Source organism: Beta vulgaris, chromosome 6 (assembly GCF_026745355.1).
Source record: "Beta vulgaris subsp. vulgaris cultivar EL10 chromosome 6, EL10.2, whole genome shotgun sequence".
Taxonomy (NCBI): Eukaryota; Viridiplantae; Streptophyta; class Magnoliopsida; order Caryophyllales; family Amaranthaceae; genus Beta; species Beta vulgaris.
In genome coordinates, this window is record NC_079207.1 from 70,248,053 (window position 1) to 70,268,256 (window position 20,204).

General features: G+C 34.4%; 1 protein-coding gene across 1 annotated transcript; it reads left to right on the plus strand.

Moving 5' to 3' along the window:
* Positions 1–643: 643 nt before the first annotated feature.
* Positions 644–4,632, plus strand: LOC104897892 (3-ketoacyl-CoA synthase 11). The gene is made up of 2 exons (XM_010684858.4): positions 644–1,516; positions 3,715–4,632. Exons 1-2 carry the CDS (start codon positions 767–769, stop codon positions 4,510–4,512), a joined length of 1,548 nt encoding a protein of 515 aa, XP_010683160.1. The 5' UTR covers positions 644–766; the 3' UTR covers positions 4,513–4,632.
* The last annotated feature ends 15,572 nt before the right edge of the window (positions 4,633–20,204 follow it).

The window sequence follows — 20,204 nt, forward strand, 5'->3', positions numbered from 1 at the left end:
CGATATATGTACAATTACCTAAAATAGGCGCCTGATCACAGGTTTGGACGCCTAAAATAGGCGCCTGTACATGTGGTTGGGCGCCTATTTTAGGTGTCCGAACCTGTGGTCAGGCGTTTAAAATAGGCGCATGTACTTGTGGTTGGGCGCCTATTTTAGGTACCTGACTACCTGTTCGGGCACCTATTTTAGGCCTCTGACCACATGTTCGGGCGCCTAGGTACTTTTTCGGCATTTTCAAGTCAATTTCTGATAAATTTTACTCTATTCTGAGATGTTCTAATAAAGCTAAATAAAATCGGTCAAAATAGAGATCGAAACAAAAAATGATTACACTAAACCCCATGTTATGTTTTTCGAAGCGCCATGTCTAAGACATTTTATCAATTTTTTTCGAAATTTTTTTAATTACATTAGCATTTTCTCGTAATATAACGAGATGATAGAAAAAAATTGAAGTCGTTGGAAGATGTGAACTTGTCGGAATTTTTTAAAATCTCGTAGTCCTTCAAGGAACCGAATGGAAGTGATGAGAGAGAGAGTATGTCAACCCGGAAAAAAGAACTGTGGCAAACCAACCGAGTAAAATTAAAACCTATCAAATAAGAGTCGAGTCTTTAATATACAGTAGTTGAATCAATAGGTGCATTGACACAGTCACACAGGTGGAAAATAGAAAGAGTAGGACACCTTAAATGTCCTCTTGGTCATTATAAAATGCAGCAGAATTGATCAGCACTATATACATCTTACATTATTCCCATGCATGCACATCCCTCTTCTACCAAGAACGAGCTCTAATCTACCAACCATGGCTGGCTATGGAAGCAACAAAAACAATTATCTCAAGCTTATTTACCATTATCTAATCTCAAATACCATATACATACTCTTCATCTTTCCACTTGTAGCTTTAATTACAAATCAACATATTATTGCTCATAAACTATGGCATAATCTACTACAGCTAATTAATTCCAACTTACCAGTACATCTTATCTTGTTACTCATATTTCTAGCTACAGTTACGTTCTTCATGAGCCGCCCTAGAGAAGTATACTTAGTTGATTTCGCATGTTGTAAACCAAACCCTTGTTATAGAACTAGCAAGGTGACATGCATGGATGTAACATCCCAAAATAAGACGTTCACTCAAGAGAACATTGAGTTTCAAAGAAAGTTGTTTGAGAGGTCAGGTGTAGGAGATGAGACGTACTTGCCGCCGTCTGTGATCGACGTCCCTCCGAAACCGACGATCGACGAGGCGAGGAAGGAGGCAGAGAGCTTGATATTTTTAGCCATAGATGAATTGCTTGCTAAGACGAAGGAGGTTGTGTTGCCACAAGATGTTGGGATAGTTATAGTGAATTGTAGTGTGTTTACACCTTTCCCTTCGTTGTGTGCCACGATTGTGAACCGTTATAAGCTTAAGGAGGATGTTATCACCTATAATCTTGGTGGTATGGGATGTAGTGCTGGCCTTATTTCAGTAGATCTTGCTAAACATCTCTTGCAGGTAATTTGATTATGCTGTTAAATTAGTGCTATTACAATTTATTACTCCCTATATATGTCTAGAAATCCAAATATATTTTTTCAGAAAAGAAGAATTCTTCTGGGCTGTCCTCGCACAGAGCTCCTACTCAGAGGCCCATTAAGTCCAAGTAAATGTTTATGGTAGAAATTGAACCCTAGAACTCGTTAGAAAAGATGGAAAAGCTCACCACTTGAACCAATCCCAACTTCTGATAGAAACTCAAATATGATACATGGAAATATTACTTCAAATAGAGAATTATTATAAAAATCAAACTAATTAAGCATCTTGGCATAGAAATAATTGTTATGATTTCTATGATCTTACCCATGAAAATATATATATATGTATGGACCGTTTTTCATACAAAAACTAGAGCCATTTCACGTACTTCCATAACAGTTTACGCTTGTTAATACCTACTGTTGAAAAGAACAACCAAGATCGGTAAAACTAATAATATATATTTAATTATTAAATGTGGTACCCCTTTGTCCTTTACACTTTATTAGCTTTTTTTAAAAATATATAAATCATTAATTAAAATTTATGTGCAAGACTAAATTTTAATAAGACTATATACTTTCCTGTCGTTTATAATTCAATTGTTTTGAATTTTGCACTATTTATAGTATAATTAACTTAATGAAGCTTATATTTTCCTAGTATATTTAAATAAATATACCGTGTAATAGGTGGTTAAAGTTATCTATTAACAATTTAAGTTTGAAAGTTAAAACATTACGATAATTATACAAGAAAATGTGAATTATATTGTTCTTATTACTAGCTTCTTAGCTTAACTGAAATTCTAATATTTCTTTGGTTGCTTCAGGTTTGACTTGCTTTCTTCTCGAGTTGCCCGAGTGTGTTCTTTCGAGTCATCAACTTGTGCTCAAAATATGATTTCTTTGGGGTCGGTTCCAGGTCATAAAATTTTTGTAAGGTCTAGTTACACCAGATTAAAAACTACTGGTCGTTTTGTTGTGTTGTCAGTTGTATAAATGACGTAGAAGCTCATAAAGGAGGAAAATCCTTTATAAGATTCCTCTTAAACAAACAAACAGATATAGGCAAAAGTGAAAATATTTGACTTGAAAAAATCAAATGGGTAAAGTATTAATAGAAGAACGACGTAGTTGTAAGTTTGAGCAAGACTCGGTACCAAACAATTCTTTTAGGATTCAGATTCACTTACGACCACTTTCGTGAAATCAGATTCAGTTAGCACCGTTTCTATAGGAAAATTTGTCAGAAACCACCTTTTATAATCACTTTTTTGTGAGAAACCACGTTTTAAAAAAATTTGGTTAATTAGCCACCTTTTTGGTTCTTTTTTTTTGTTGGAAGCCACCACTTGCCAGAATCCGGTGTTGAGCATCAGATTTTCGCTATTTTTTTTTCCAGATTTTTGCCATTTCTTCCACCTGAGATGTCGGGGATGCGAGAGAGGAGATGGGTTTCGGGCTGGGAGGGTGGGGATGGTCAGGGGGGTGTTTGCCGGCCGGTTGCAAGGGAGGAGGGGGGTTGCCGGGGGATGCGAGAGGGAGGGGGGTTGCCGGGGATGCGAGGGGGGAGGGTGGGTTGTCGGGGATGTGAGGGGGGAGGAAGATAAAGGGGAAGAATGGCGAAAATCTGATGGTCAACGCCGGAAAATCGAAGTCAATGCCGGATTCCGGCAAGTGGTGGCTTCCAACAAAAAAAAAGAACCGAAAAGGTGGCTAATTAACCAAATTTTTTTAAAAGGTGGTTTTTGACAAATTTTCCGTTTCTATATGATGATAATAACATGACTGTAGTTGTTGTTACTAAAAACTTATTTAGTTATGCATAATTAGCCTCGTTCTCTCATTTTCATGGAGTAGTGAACACTACTAATTTTTATGGACAAATAACATATACTAATAAGGATCTTGCTAACGAACGTCCCAGGGAACTGGATAAGCACTAAATATATGTCGCAAATGGTATATATGAATCTCGGAATGAATTCCAAAATAACGCCTCAATAGGTTTAATCAATGTTTAGATTAAAGTTATTACTTTGATTTTTAGTTAGTTATCTTATCTAACGTTCTAGGAGCGCTTGTTAGCTTTTGCCTACTAATAATCTTCATATTTATATAATTATATATGTACTGTTTTCTTAATTTATAGTGTTGTGTTTGTTACCTCAGGTGCATCCCAATTCATACGCCTTGATTGTCAGCGTGGAGAGCTTAACACAAAATTGGTATTGCGGCAACAATCGTTCAATGCTAATCTCAAACTGTCTTTTTCGTATGGGTGGTGCAGCAATTCTCCTCTCAAACAGGCTTAGCGATCGCCATCGATCAAAGTATCAACTAGTACATGTTGTCCGCACCCACAATGGTGCAGATGACAAGAGTTATACAAGTGCATACCAGCAAGAGGATGAAACTGGACGCCGCGGTCTCGCCCTTTCGAAAGACTTAATGGCAGTGGCAGGGGAAGCTTTGAAGACAAATATCACAACTCTCGGACCTTTAGTTCTTCCCTTATCAGAGCAATTTCTTTTTCTAGTTGTGTTAATCGCAAAGAAGGTGTTTCGTATGCGTAAAATTAAGTCATATCTACCGGATTTCAAGTTAGCGTTCGAGCATTTTTGTATTCATGCCGGAGGAAGAGCAGTGCTGGATGAGCTAGAGAAGAAGCTTGAGCTTTCTCAATGGAATATGGAGCCATCTAGGATGACTCTTTATAGGTATGGAAATACATCTAGTAGTTCGTTATGGTACGAACTTGCTTATCTTGAGGCTAAAGGGCGCATAAAAAAAGGTGATAAGACTTGGCAGATTGGTTTTGGATCAGGTTTTAAGTGTAATAGCACAGTGTGGCATGCTTTGCGTAACATCTATCCTAATGAAGGGAGCAACCCTTGGATGGATGAGATTGATAAATTTCCAGTCCACGTACCTCAAGTGTCGTCAATAATTAGGCCAACCATGGGATGATATGATAACGAGATAGATAATACTAGTAGGATCTTTGTGGAAGGTGTATATTGCAATAAATTGTTGTACTTCATTCTATGTTATAGTATTTTGTATACATGTTTGATTTTTTTTGGTTCTTGTTAGTTGTTACTATCTCTGGTTTTTATTAGTGCGTATTTCTTTTTGGGTTGTTCCTTATTAGTTTACTCATTTCTTTTGTTTTTATTTTTGGAATGGGATCACTAACTTTCCATCACACATACATTCAACTTTAACATAAAATAATAATTTCTCTTTTCTTCTATGTCCCACAACATTGTTTATTTGTTTCTCCTAAAACTTTATGCAAAAGGAACAGGTAAACTAATAAAGACCGGGGGGAGTATTTGTTAGTATCTTAGTTTATGATCTTTTTTTGGTATCTGTCTTTTTGGGTAAAATTAGGCATGGCTATGCGCCGGCGGGCTTGACCCGCAAGCTTTGGGCACCGACAAGGCAGGGAAGGCTCGAGCCTGTGAATGGTGGGCCGGGATTGAAATTTTCAGATTCTGTACACGATCCTGTCCAGGCCCACGGGCCGGGATCGTGCCTCCTTGTTCATTTCTAGATTTCTCTTAAAGAGATTCATTTCTAGATTTCTCTCCTAAAGAGATTCATTTCTATATTTCTCCACTTGTTCATTGTAAAACACAACCTTCAAACACATTGTAATATATGTAGTTTGTCATCAACCAAACTCCATAGATTCTTCTTTGTATCTCACAAGAGTTCACCGTGTGAACCTTGTTGATTCTAGTAGGTCGGTAAAAAATTTATAGGAAAACGTGTTACTATGTGCTTGGAAGTAATATCTGATTTCCAACAAGATACACATTCATAGACACATACACAATATAAACACAAGGTAATTATTTCCTATCTGAAATACTATTTGGTGGTTATTATTGAAAATAAATCTCGTTTGTGATCATGGAGCTTCCATTTCATTAATTTGAAACTTCATGTGTCCAAGCACCATATCATGTTTCGGTAGTCATCAGGAGACATACAAACAACTTGGTCGCAATTTAAGTGTTTTGAACATAGCTCATCGGACTTAGCTGTCAAAAAGGTTGTAGCTAAGCTCAAGGAGGAAAAAAAAACTGATTAGATGGCTCAATGTCAATGTTGGGAACTAGCATCAATTAACAAGAGCCAGATATTGGTTGTCTTGTACTTTGTACCCTACATAACCAAACAAAACTAGTCAATCACAAAAGTTGCACCAAACAAATCTTCAAGTTTTCCCATCATGGTTTTATTGTTTCTATTCATTAGAGTTACTGTTAGTTTGTTACAAGTTTCAGGAACAGCTATTTATTTAATCTGTTTTTTGGAGGATTGGAAATGAGACAATTTGGTTGCCCAGTAACACCTAACAGTTTCAGCCCACTTGGTGAAATGTGGGGGCAAAACATATTGTAGGTCCATTTTTGAGGTGCCCAGTTTCCTGTATCTACTTAATGTTGTTTGTACCATGGACTTTCTGCACTGTCTTCTTTTCTCTTTTTTACTGGGCTCTGTAGATGTTTAAGCATGCCAATAGCTTTCAAACATGCTTCACACGCTTTGACATTTTAGTTGTAATATTTTAATCTATACAATCTAATTTTCGTGTTTGTCAATAAATAACATTAATTATTAATTTATCTACAATATAATTTAGGAGTGAGAGTCCTTTCGATTCTTTGGCAGTTTAGGGTTGAATTTTTTTACTTGCTGATACATATATAACTTTGGGTATTAATGTTATGTTTAGTATTTATTGGTGAAAGTTATAGAAAATTCATATTTTGTGAATTAATATTAACATAAATCTAACAATATCACACCTAGTTAAATTTGTTTGATATATTAGCTAGGTCATAATGATTTCGAAGATAACGTAAAAGTCAAACCGTTGCAATTACATTATTGAATAAATCAACTAAATCATTCACAAAATTAAATATGATTTCTAACAAGTTTAGAGGTGTGCGGCTGCACTCGATCCAAACTTACGTGATCATGTATTCACATATTTTAATGTAATCAACCAAAAATGGAGCCAATCCTAAAACCACATACAAAAACTTCATTTGAACTCATATAGACCCGTACCAAAATAATTGGAGCTAATTAAGGTCCTATTTCTTTGGACTTATTTTCAGCTTAGTTCGATTCATTTATTTTAACGTCTAATTAGATCGGAAAATCATTCAAATTATGGAGATAGACTCGTTGTTCTTTCTTTCCTCAGAATTTGAACCATAGGGTTCCATTATTACATCAACCCAATCTTGAATTCTTTCGTCCCCTTTCAAGAATTCAAATAGAATTTTGTACCAATGAATTCTTATATTGATACGACATGCTCTTTTTTCATTCATTTCCTTTCAGGATCAGTCGTTGTCTTCTAAACTCTACCGATGATTTAGACGAATTCCTTGCTTCATCCAAATATGTAAAATATTCTGGCCACACTTAAAAGCCGAGTACTCTACCATTGAGTTAGCAATCCCAGTCCAGTTACTCAATGCATTTCAATTTCTCTCAGTTCGGTTCACTTCAGTTAAGATTCTCTTAGTTTAAAAGAACGGGGCCTAACCCTGATCTCATTGATCCAATTGCTATCTTTAATACCTACATGCTATCAGTTTCTCTCAATTATTCTCTACATTTTAATTTTTCTTAGTTCAGTTCAGTTCCGTACATATAAAAGAACGGAGCCTAAACCTGATCTCAACGACCAATTGCCATCTTTAATACCTACCTGGCATGATAACATAGGTGTACTAGCTCTACTAGCTTAGATTAAGGGAGAGAAGATCAGAAGACGCTCACAAGGCAATAATGGTGGGAATCCAAGAGGGAACCATGAGGCGTAAATAATTGTTTAAAAGGATTAGGTTAAGGTAATGTCAGAAAGGACTATATGAACCGTTGGGGTCTGCCTTTGTTTGTTTGAAGCAGCAGGTCAAAAACTTGGAGTAGGGGGGAGAAAGAGAAGAGGGTGGGTCTCTCGCACGTGGGAGTGGTACAATGTACTGTCCTTTTTTTTTCGTGGCTGTTGTTTATCTATAATTAGTATTTTGATTCGGATGATACATAGGGTCAGTTACAAATTACAATAAACAAATATGTATGCGATGTGTGTGTTAATTTCAAAACTTGTTATTCTATTATATATATACTTCATTCGTACGATAGCTATGATTACACTTAAAGTGTGAAAGTTTAATAGTTAGATGAATTTAGATATAATAATTTGCTAATATAAAAAAACTAATAAAGGTTGTTAGTGATTTTTAATATTATTTTTTTGTGATTGAATTTTGAATAAAAAGAATACATATAACGAGTTGGTTTGACAGAATTATAGAGTATCAAATGAAGTGAGTGTTTCAGATTTCTTTTATAAAAAATGTCAATATATTTTGTCCATTTAAATTTTTTGATTGAAATATTTGATGTATTACCATTTTTAGCTTGTTTTGAATATCAATTGAAATGAAAAAGGATTCTTAAATTTTTTTTCGTTTGTAACCTTTTTTCATTCCATTAAATCATTCAGGGTAATTTAATACTTTTAAAGGGGGACACCATCTCCTCCCCCCCTCCTTATATAATTGAAACAAACAAATGTGTCATTATTCTTAAATTTCATAATTTATTTTACCACTTTTTATATTTTTGTCCATCACAATAAGTTGAAAATTTTACGTCATGACATGATATGTAAAAAAATCTAAAAGGTTTAAGTTTAAAAATAATAGCTTAGAAAGAATTGTGGTAAGTCAATATAATATCAATAATCTCTTGTTAGTTACGTATTAATAAGAGTGTTAGAGATGTACATACTTGTTTAAGTCTTTTTAGTCACGTATAGTTATTTAAGATTTTATCATATATTATTTCAAACATTAGACAATAAAATCATAGTATATTGATGGTTAACCTCTTGGTTCTAATTTCAAAGTTCACGTGTTCAAGACCTTACATTACTCAATATTTTTTATATATATAATTTCAAAGGTCACGTGGTGCATAAACTTACTTCGGCACGGCTTTTCATATATATATATATATATATATATATATATATATATATATATATATATATATATATTAAAATTATTCAAATTCCAGTCCTTTATTTTTCCTATTATTAGAGCCTTTCTTGCATGTTGTAAGAACCGCCCAACTCCATACGGCTTTACATTACGCAATATATCTTCATCTTTGGGTTGGAAATTCCTGAACTTATTTCTAAATTGTTTGAAGATGAACCTGAAATTACACCACCATCCAGAAGGGCAAAGTAAAAGGGATAAGAAGGAGATTAAGAAGAGTTGAAGAAAATTAGAGAGAAGGAGATTTCAGTTAATTATAACAGGCAAAAAAAAGCCACGTGCGTCACATAATTGAGTTAACTTGCAATTGTAGGTCACCAACAGGTGAAGGTCCATTTTAAGAAGATAAGACAAAAATGTGGGATTTTATTGAGTTAACTCAAAAGTGAGACTATTTGAAGAAGATTGTCCAAAGGTGGGATTATTCCCATCAATTTTTCTATAAATCAATCTAACTAGCGAACATATAATTTCTCTCGAACATTACCTCCCTCGAAACTTACTAAGCCGCTCTCACATGCATGGTCATAGATCACTAAGCCTACTATTTGGAGCCTATATAAAAACCTAGCTCTCGTACTATAATTTTGTATTGCAATAACAGTCAAACAAATTTGGTCAAAATTGCAGATTAACAAATCTAACTCAATAATAAGAATCAGATGATATCCAAAAGCAAAATAATCTTTCAATCAATTCCTCACATGCATATATAGATTCACAATCCCCTATAAATTTATCTACTTATTACTCATAATTAGGGAAAACATAATCATAATAATATAAGCAAACATGGTGGAATAATAAGGAAGATTTAAAACGGGAATAGTAAGGGATGAGAGACAAATACCAACTGAAGAACGAATATTGAAAATAATTACTATATGGAAATCTTCAACGCGCTTGAAAAATAGAATAAAACCAAACTAGGGTTCTTGAGAGAGAGAATAATAACTAGGTTTAGCTAATAAAACTAAATAATAATAATATCAAAGCGTGGTCTTTCCCCTCTAAAAGGAGAGCTATTTATATTAAACTCGTAAATTACACAGCACAAGAACTAAAATGCATAAAAATCGACTTGCCCCGGATGTCCAGGAAAATTCTACTCCGTCGGACAGTTATCAGGTCATTTTCTGTAGAAATAAAAGAAGCAACGACTTACTGGTCAGGCCCGCAACAAACATCAAAATTGCTCATCTTGAAAATTTCATAACTTTCTCGTCTCTCATCGAAATTTAGCATGTGACCAGTTGTTGGAAATCTCTTCAAGTCTACTTTCCAATACAATTAGAAAAAATCAATATCGATTGTATATAAAAATCTATGAGTAAAAGAGTAGACAAGAGTCTATTTTAGCACTTCTTTCAGTATTGCTTTGCTTCATCTAGCCCAAACTAGATAGATGCTTTGTGATCCTCACATAATCTACCATATTTATTCATGTTGTTTAACTCAAGTTTAACCAACCATATTCTATTTGCATTACAATCACCTGAAATTCATCAAAACAAGCATATGGAGCAATAGATCAAACTTGAGTAAATCATGCAAATATGCACCAAAATGCTCTAATATGAACTAGAAATGCAACCTAAAATCTATGTATTAATATGACACATCACTAACCGAACAATACCGGCCAAAATTCAAGGAAGATGAACAGATTTTGGGGGTTTTTCATTTGGGGTAATCTATTTGATGGTGATGAATCAGAAAAATTGAGGAATAATTGCTCATTGGTATGCATAGGGTTTAGATTACAAAGTCTTACTATTAGTTTGACAACATTTTTTGAAGGAAAAAACTGGACTGCCAGTGATGAGGGCCAGAGACGAAAGGAGAGTAGGGGGGAAGCAGATGAAGGGGTAGAGGAGGGAGGTGAAGGGTGGGGGGACTGCCAGCCTGCGGGATTTAGGTGGGGGAAATGCATGGATGTTGGGTGCGGGGTTGTTGTGGGGGTGGGATAGAGGGGGTGCAGGGGGTGGGGTGTGAGAGTTATAGTACGTATTCCGCCTTTGTTTAAGGAGGAGAGAAAAAATTGGATTTAAAATGACTTTTAACGGAAACGTTAACCAATTACCTTATTCATGTTAGGTCTTGTAATAATATAACCTCGTTAATGTAACATCTGGTAATAATATATCGACTAAGAGGTCACTTTTTGAATAAAGTTTTAAAATTGGTTACCAAATGTAATTCTCAATAGCATATTGTCAATGAGAATTTTTCAATAAAGTAAAAACAAAAAAAAGAAAAAAAAAAAAACTTAAGGCAAAGAGTAATTTGGAAATATGAACGATAACCACAAAGTATTGACTTTACTTGACTATATTCTCCTTTATATATAGTTAAGAGATATGGGATATGGGGTAAAAGCAGTCTAGGGATGACAATCCAGTTTGGATCTGAACCTGGTCCATTCCGATCTAAAGAAAAAAAATAAGAGTCGACTTTGGAAAAAAATTGAATATGACTTCGCTTAAAACATCCAACTCCGAGTCGGATTCAGATTATTCCATAAAAATGAATCGACATCTCGGAGCCCACTTCAATATTTAACTTTGGGGCCGGGATACCCTTGCATACTCTCTCTTTTGCTTACCTTGTTTTGTGTTGTTACATTAAATAAGATATTTATAAAAATAGAATTAGTACATTATTAGCCAATAAAGTGCAATCAAAACTAATGCTTCCTCCGTTCTAGAAGAACATTTATTATTTAAGACAGTTTCAAAATAAATGATATGTTACTTTACTTGGTATTCTCTTCCCTTTATCTCTATACTCATCACATGGATCCCTCTTTTACTATATCTCTACCTCTCTCCTCTTCTAAATACTCGTGCCAAGACCTACCTTTCGTTTAGAACATAATGGATCGAAGGAAGTATATAAATAATGCGAAATAAAGTTGGAAAATTCCTACTGGTAACCCTTAACTATGGAATACTTTTACTAGTAAATCGTTTTTTTCAGTTTCAAAAATATCCCTATACATAGTAATTTTATACAACCGTGACATTAATGATGGTTAGACCGTTAATTCAACCATTAGTGTTACTGGTTTACCTAGCCCAAATTAACCCAACCCCCAACCATCACCCAACCCACTAATATCCGGCCCAACCACCATTGTCCCACCCCTCCCCATGAACCCCACTCCACCACCACTATCCCACCCCTCCACCTAAACCCCAACGCGCCACCATTGTCCCACCCCTTTAAACCAAAGACTCATCGAAATTCCAACTTAGCCTTGAAACCACCACCCACCAATCCGAACCCCACTCCAACCACCAAATTAAAAACACCATTTAATTACTCGAAACCACCATACCTATAAGATAGAGGAAGAGATAATAAGGGGACAGCGAAGCATGCAAAGGAGAAAGGAAGACTCGAGCAAGAGACAGAGGGGGATAGCACCAATACCGACAAGCCACAGTCTCAACAAGAGCAGAGTAACAAAGGTACCAACACGACCATCGAATTAAAGAGAAGAAAATATGCAACATCACATCCGACCCCACAAACATCACCAGCAACATCAACGTGAAGGGGGATTGGAGGGAACAGAGTGACAGTGAAGATTTGGGGAGACATCAACAAAAGAGAAAGAGATATGAGAAGAGAAGTCACGGGGACTCGGGGAGGGAAAGAGTAACGAGAAGAGAGAGAAAGTCATCAGAAGGGAGAGACGGGAGTATAGTGTTTCCAGTGGAAGAGTGGTGGTGGTTGGGGAATTTAGTGGGTTAGGAAGTGGTTTGGAGTTAACTTGGGTTAGGATAGTAAATTGGTTTGACGGTCGAAGTAACGGTTTAACCATCATTAATATCACGGTTGTATAATATTATTAAGTATGGGGTTAATTTTGAAACTCAAAAGAATTATGATTTATCATTACAAATGTTCCATAGTACAGGATTACCAGTGGGAATTTCCCGATAAAATTTAATATTTCCTCCGTTCCATAATAAGTGAAACACTTCTCTAAAAAACCTCTCACATAAAAGAGAAAAGTGTTTCACTTATTATGAAACGGAGGAAGTATAACTTATCACAAATTCACAACCAATAAAAATAACTTACCCACTCGATGAAAAGAAAATCTCACCCTAGATCAAAGTGTCCTTTTCCCTTCTGCCCTATACTTCCACCTTAGTCCTTACTGCAACTCTGCACACAGTTAAATAACTTCTTACATCTTTTATGACACTGTATAAAGCAACTCGAATTCCCCTCGCCCCCTTCATCGTTCAAATTCCTTTTTATTTGTTTTATTTCCATGTAATATGTCTCGAGTTTTGGCAAATCTCTAACAGATAGATATATCTAACACAATTTTTCATATATTGAATGTTGTTTTTGTATATATATGACAAAAATTATTTGTGTTTCGTGTGAGAAATAAAGGATAAACAACACAAGAAATATTTATTATGCACACAAACAATATTTATTATATATACACAATAACACAAAAAATATTTCTTTCTAGGCTGATTATGAAAAGTTAGGAGCGTTATAGGATCATGAGAAATTAAGAATGGATAAGAATAGTACATGACAATAATATAATGAAGGTGGTGAGTGTGTCCACATCATTCAACAATGCAGGAAGAGTGGAAGACCATGGCTTTGCAAGATTGGGAAGTAGAAGTTGTCCATTGCTACAGAAACGGCAACATAGATGCTTATTGGTTGGTAAATCAAGGCATCATCCAAAATAATAAACTATGGTTGATTCAATTCCCCCCATTATCTTTAGGTAAAATTTTATTTGGGGACATTGTAGGTGTGGCATTGCCACGCTTCGTCCCCCTAGGGTAGCTTTGTTTTGATGTTTTTTGTTGTATTTTGTTCTTGAGGCCTTCCTCTCGTTTTGCATCACAAAAAAATATATATTTTTTAGGGGAAAGCTAACTAACATTAAGCCAAAGATAAAGTATCCATCAAAATATAGGGACCCACTTCCGGGGGATAGTAGTTCTCCCAGATTTGTTCAACACCAAATGGGGTTAGCTTAGCTAAGTGGTGGGCAACAAAATTCCCATCACGCTTCACATGAGACCATACAATGAAAACAAAACAATCACAAGAAGAAATAACATTGTGGAGAATAATATCTAGGTGTGCAAGAAAAATGGTCTGCTTCGATAGGCGATTTGTCACCACTTGGCAGTCGGACTCCACAATAATCTCCTGTAAGCCATAGTAATAATTTCGTGGGTCTCTCTACCATAAAAGATACGTATCATACAAATTAAGAGTTTAAGACATTCAAATATGATAGATTTTGAAAGAAGTGACTGGAGGCCGAAGGAGTAGCAATATTTTAAATGAGTGAGGAACTTAACGGAAATAGGAGAAAGATAGATATGTGCAAATGAATAATTGGCACCTTTTGTTCCATATTTTTTATGTCATTTGTGGCCACTTATTTTAATTGGTATTATAATATGTTTAAAATTTTAACTAGTTGTTCCGAGTAATATCGCGGATTAATTTATTTACCAATGTGTAAGATTAGATTTTATACCATTTATAAAATAATCCTAAAACATTAAATTTTGTGATAGTTGCAGACTTGCAGTAGTGTAATAGATTAACTTGAACCAATTAGTCATCTTCTATTACTAAGAAAAATTAGATTATAAATTTACAAGAGAATCAGCAAACTAAAACCTTTATTTAATTATATTTTGTTAGAGCCAAACTAAAACCTTTCAACAACAAAGAAATGCGACAAGTTAATCTGATAAACACTTGTAGAATTCTAGTTAAAAAAAACATGTTGCTTAGAGTGTATCCATTTTTTGTTAATAATCTAGCAAAATCAATTAAAATTTTAATTAAACATGATGGTGAAATTTGAACATACTATTGATATTCATTTGAAAAGAACAACATTTATCCAAGATATTAAAGGAGTCATCATACAGTTTTAGGAAAAGAAAGATTCATCATAGATTTATTTCATTCTAAATATTTGATCTTGTATTTTAAGATATGAAATTATCATTTTGGTATAACGGGATGTAATTTATGAGTTTTGTATTTTTTTAGCAGGTATTGAATTCAATAATTGTCTGGTGTATGACATCTTGTCTTTAAATACTTTTTTTCCTATAATAATACCAATATGAGATGGTAGATTAATTAGTAAGTGTCCTGTATTTCGAATGAGAGGTCATGTTTCCACACACGTTTTTATTGTTTACTTTATGTCATTTAATTTTTGAGAGGTCATGTTTCCACACATTTAAGTTGTTTACTTTAATCATCAAGTTTATTCTTTTTCCTTTTCCCCTTTTGCTATTGATCTTAAACAGTTAAATCTCTTCTGAAAAAAATGAATTTCCTAAATCACACTGGTAACATTATGATCAGTTTCTGGTAAAAAGAAAAAACAATGTTATTGTACATCTCATAAACTGAAGCGACTCCATGATAATTGTACCTACATGTTCAAATACTTTTAGCTATTGAGGCTAATTATAAGCCTGCATGAAGTATTGAGTTGTTAACATCTTGAAAAAATTAATCACTAAAATCCATTTTTATTATTATCTTTTGCCATTTCCAGTAGTAAATGCCAATGCAAGTCATTACTTTAAAGCCTAAGTATTACTGTGTTGCAAAAAGAGGAAAAGAACTGAGCAAATAAAGGTGAATAACTGAATATCTACTGACTATTAAAAAGTTTGGAATAGTATTATAACTTATTCCTTTATTATGGTCTAAATGTAGACATATAATTGGTTTTGGTACATCCCTTGTTTAGTGCAGTTTCCTAGTGCTCAGCAACTCATGCATCCACCTGTCTGTCTCAGTAACTAGAATGCTTATTATCTGTAATCTGTATGGCCTATGCATTGTGGCTAGCCTGTCATGCTCATGTACCTAATAGGCTAATAGCTCACATGTATTACTCCCTCGGTCTTAATTTAGTTGCTACATTTTGATCGTAGGCACTATTTACGTCATAATTTTGACTATCTTTTACTCCATATACATAAGAAAAAACATAGTCATGTTGGATCTTGTTTGATTCATCTTAATTTGTATTTTCCAAATATATAATTTTTTCATATATGTAACTCAAAATATTGGTGTTTGAAGTTGCATCTCGTAAACTGTGATAAAACAAATATAGTAACTAAATTAGGACAGAGGGAGTACTATACTATACACACTTTCACTTCAGGTTACATGTAAACCCTACAAATGGTTTGGAAATTTGTTAATGAACAATATATTGTATATAGTCAATGTTTTCGGAGTACTGCAATTACTCTACATTATTGTACTCATCTGCACTCGTTGCTACACTTGACCAAGGCAGTTACAACAAGAACAGGTAGTAATATCCAAAAAGTTATCTAAATGATATGGTAATTTATATATGTAATCTATACGTACCCCAAAGACCTATTATCATGTTTACATGTCGTCCCTCCTCTTCAGTCTACCAACTCTACTAAAGTCCTGTGATGGACTACCCTATGGTACAAGCTCCTATAGTAACTTGGCCCCGTTGTTAATCCCTGTTAATGGTTATCCCTTGAATATTTGTGACTTTACCATGGTCTATAAAATGCAATATGTCATTCCTTAGGAAATGCCCCCATAAGATTTTATTAATAATGGATGTTCATCTAGCCTGTACACGTGTCCCTTCCCTGTTGCAGAAAGTACAGGGTCTAAAAGACAGATGACTAAAGTACAATTCCCAAATTGGGAGAAGTACAAGCCCATCTTTCTGGCCTAGTTTGTACTTAGGCCTAGAGTCCCAAAAATGGCATTTGCATAAAATTGGATGATGTGTACTCTCCAATAAATGTCTGCCACATGTCATGATTTCATTACTTAGCCAATCAGGTGCTCCCAAATTAGTGTGACCTTAGGGTACAACAATTATCTTAGACACTATAAATAGTCCTTGAAATCAGGAGAAATGTACGTTTTTCAAAGCATTGTACTGTTACTCTGTCATAATTCTCTCTCTCTTTACTTTCTCTTTCTAAAAGTTTCTTTTACTACTCTTGATGTCTGACTTAAGTTTCGGAGGGAGAAATACCACCCAAACCTCCAGGACGAGTCCCTTTTTTGCAGGTCCGGAAGCGGAGCTCAGGTTCGGGTTATTTGGCTTAGGGTATTATTGCACAAGTCTCCTTTTGAAGAACCTGTTGTAGGAATATCAATATTTTACGAGTCTAGCACTACGTAACAGCTTCTTTTTCTCATTATAAGTTTAATTTTAAACTTTGCCTTTATTGTTGGTGAAATTAATTAGCAAACCCTAGCTCCTCTTAAATAGTATTAAATTTGCTTACACTTTTTTAACAAATTAATTAAGTATATAAAATATTTAGGGAGATCATATCACAATACTTAAAGGGACCATATCTTTTACGTTCTGCACTGAGCCTATAAAATAGCCAACATCACCATTGGAATCCCGTACACTCGACAGCAAAAGATTTTGTGGTAAAATCTAATCCAACTTTTTTTACTTGAGAAGTATATACCATAAGGTGATTATATACATGCATTTATCTATAAAATAAGCTATTCAATCATTTATGTTACTGGTACGTAGGACATCTTTGATGATGATAAAAGCCTTGAATTTGTATGTTGCTTTATAGAAATGTTGATATTCCCTCCCCACCTCTCCTTTTGTAGTTTTTTGGTAACTGGTAAGGGCCAAGGGGGTTGGTTGTTTCAATGGTAATGCAGAAGTAGGGGGCCATGATGAAGGAGATGACTTTATTCAGAGATGAATTATATAGCTATCCTTTTTTCGTTTCTTTGTTTAGCAACCATGCGCATATTATACTTGCTAAAGTTACTATACTAAATGTAGCTATATACCATCGCAATTCATTTTCATGACTGGAAACAGTCCTATTATCATACTTTAGAGTTTAATGGATTATATAGAATGTCTTACGTAGAGATTAATCACCTGCTTAAGCATCAAGTTAGTAACTAGCTAGCTAGTTCACAGTTAATAATTGCCTTAGCATATCATATTTATTGACAATTGCATATAAAATATTGATATCATATAACCAGATATGTTGAGTTATTGATATTTGATGTAATTCTAGCCTTTGCTGATTTCTACATGCATTGAGGGGTATTTTCGGTAAAATTAACAGTTGTTATAGTTGTTCTTTTAAATATTGTACTAGTTTTTAGGCGTTAGACATTTGCTATCAAAACAGCTTTTGAAACTATCACGACTCACGAGTAGTGTTTGATAAAAACCTACAATTGGAAAAGCAAAGAGAAGAAAAAGATGAACTTAATTCTATTTATAAAAGTTAAAAAAATTCTATCTACAACAAAAGCTAACTTCTTTGTTTACATTACTTTCAATTGAAAAGTCTTGAGTGTGACCATTTCAGTTTAAGACATGATTGTGATGGATATCAGTTTAAGTTTGACATCTATCATTTTAAACCATATACTTCCTCCGTTTTTTTTATAGATGCTACATTTTCCTTAAATGGAAATGTCATAATAGATGCTACATACTATAAATGGATTCCTTCTCACCATAAAAATCTTAAAATACTATTAAAAAGTTGGTGGTCCCCCACCTTCTCTTTTAAAATACTCATACTTTTTCCTTAACAAATGGTTTTTTTATTCAAAAAGTGGTGGTTCCCTACTTTCTCTCTCTACTACCTTTCTTAAAAACCCCCACTTTCTTTATGTAGCAAGAATAAAAATACGGAGGAAGTATCTATCAATTTAACCCAAAAAAAATATCTATAATAATAGCTCACAAGCAAATAGATTTTACCCATAAAGTAAAAGTTGTTGCTTATAAACATGTAACAGGACCTCGTCCCAGTCATCTAAAATGACTTCTCACACGACTATGCAAGACGCTTTGGACTTCAATACTAAAGCTAAGCTACAAGCCTATATTAGAGCACTATTTAAGTATATTAATAATTCGGCGATTCAGTCATTTTGGGGTATATTTTGACTCTAGATCGGATAATTTGATTTTGTTAATCTAATACTAGTATTACATGTCAGTTTTGTCAAATAAAATCAGCCCTTCACATAAATGCATGTATTTTATCTATATTATGAAAATTGATAGAATATAAAACTATTTCTAAGACTCTAACCATCAGCTTAAACTTTTGGCGCGCAAATTACCAATCCTGACATGGGGAGGTAGTGACAATAAATAACAATATAGGGCTCTTTGAGTCCGGTAATTGGAATGAGTACAATCTAAATCCTTGACGAGGATCCATTGAAGGGTAAGTTTGGTGCCAGCAGTCGTGGTTACCTGTTGAACCTGCCAGTACTCATATGCTTATCTCGAAGATTAAGCCATGCATGTGTAAGTATGAACTAATTCAGATTGTGAAAGTGCAAATTAAATGGCTCATTAAATCAGTTACGGCCCGTTTGGTAAGAGGTTATAAATGATGGGAATGGTAATGCATTCTAGTGTAAATTTGTACTAGAAATCCAATGTCATTACCAATGGTAATGCTACTTAATCATAAGATATCCATTTTCTTCCTAAAATCTCATTACTATCCATTACCACTTTGGAAGGTGGTATTAGATGGTAATGAAAATTTATGAAGGAAAACCCATGTTTTGTGACAAAGTTTCATTCCCATGGTTATGGACATGTGAAAATCTTTACAAATTTACACTAAATTTCATTACCATTACCACTATTTATAACCACTAACCAATCGGGACGTTATAGTTTGTTTGATGGTACCCGCTATTCGGATGACCGAAGTAATTCTACAGCTAATACGTGCAACAAACCTCAACTTCTAGAAGGGATGCATTTATTAGATAAAAGGTCAACATGGGCTCTGCTCGTTGCTCTAACGATTCATGATAACTCTACGAATCACACGACTTTGCGCCGGCGACGCATCATTCAAATTTCTGCTATCAACTCTCAATGGTAGGATAGTGGCCTGCCATGGTGGTAATAAGGTATCGAAGCCAACATGACATAAAGGTTATGAGTTCAATTATCATCCACCCTTCCTTTTTAGGTGGAATGTTTAGCACAAGGTATGAGGGAGGCGTGTGTTGCGTCCACACTTCAAGCCCAATGGGCTCTCGCGTGATGGAGCGTGATAGAGTATAAAACTATTCGTGGGACTCCAACCATCAGCTTAAGCTTTTTGTTTAGTTGGTTCTTTGACAAAATTCATTTTGCTGGATGAGTTTTAGTTAACTAGGTAATACCTAAGAGTAGGGGTAGAGAACTCTACACTGACTACAAATATACAATAAAACCCTAATAAAGTCATCTTACAAAAAATTTAGCTACTAAAATATACTCCCTCCGTTTTTTTATTGCTACATTGTTGTATGTAGTACAACAATTTATACAATGTCACTTTCAAACTTTTTGGAGTATACTTTTTGACCCATTTAATGTAAAATAATGAGAAAAAATAGTATTTTTCGGTGAAAAAAGAGAAAAACAAATATAAAATTATTACTTTATGATGGATCAAGTATCTCAAATAAGAAAAATATAGT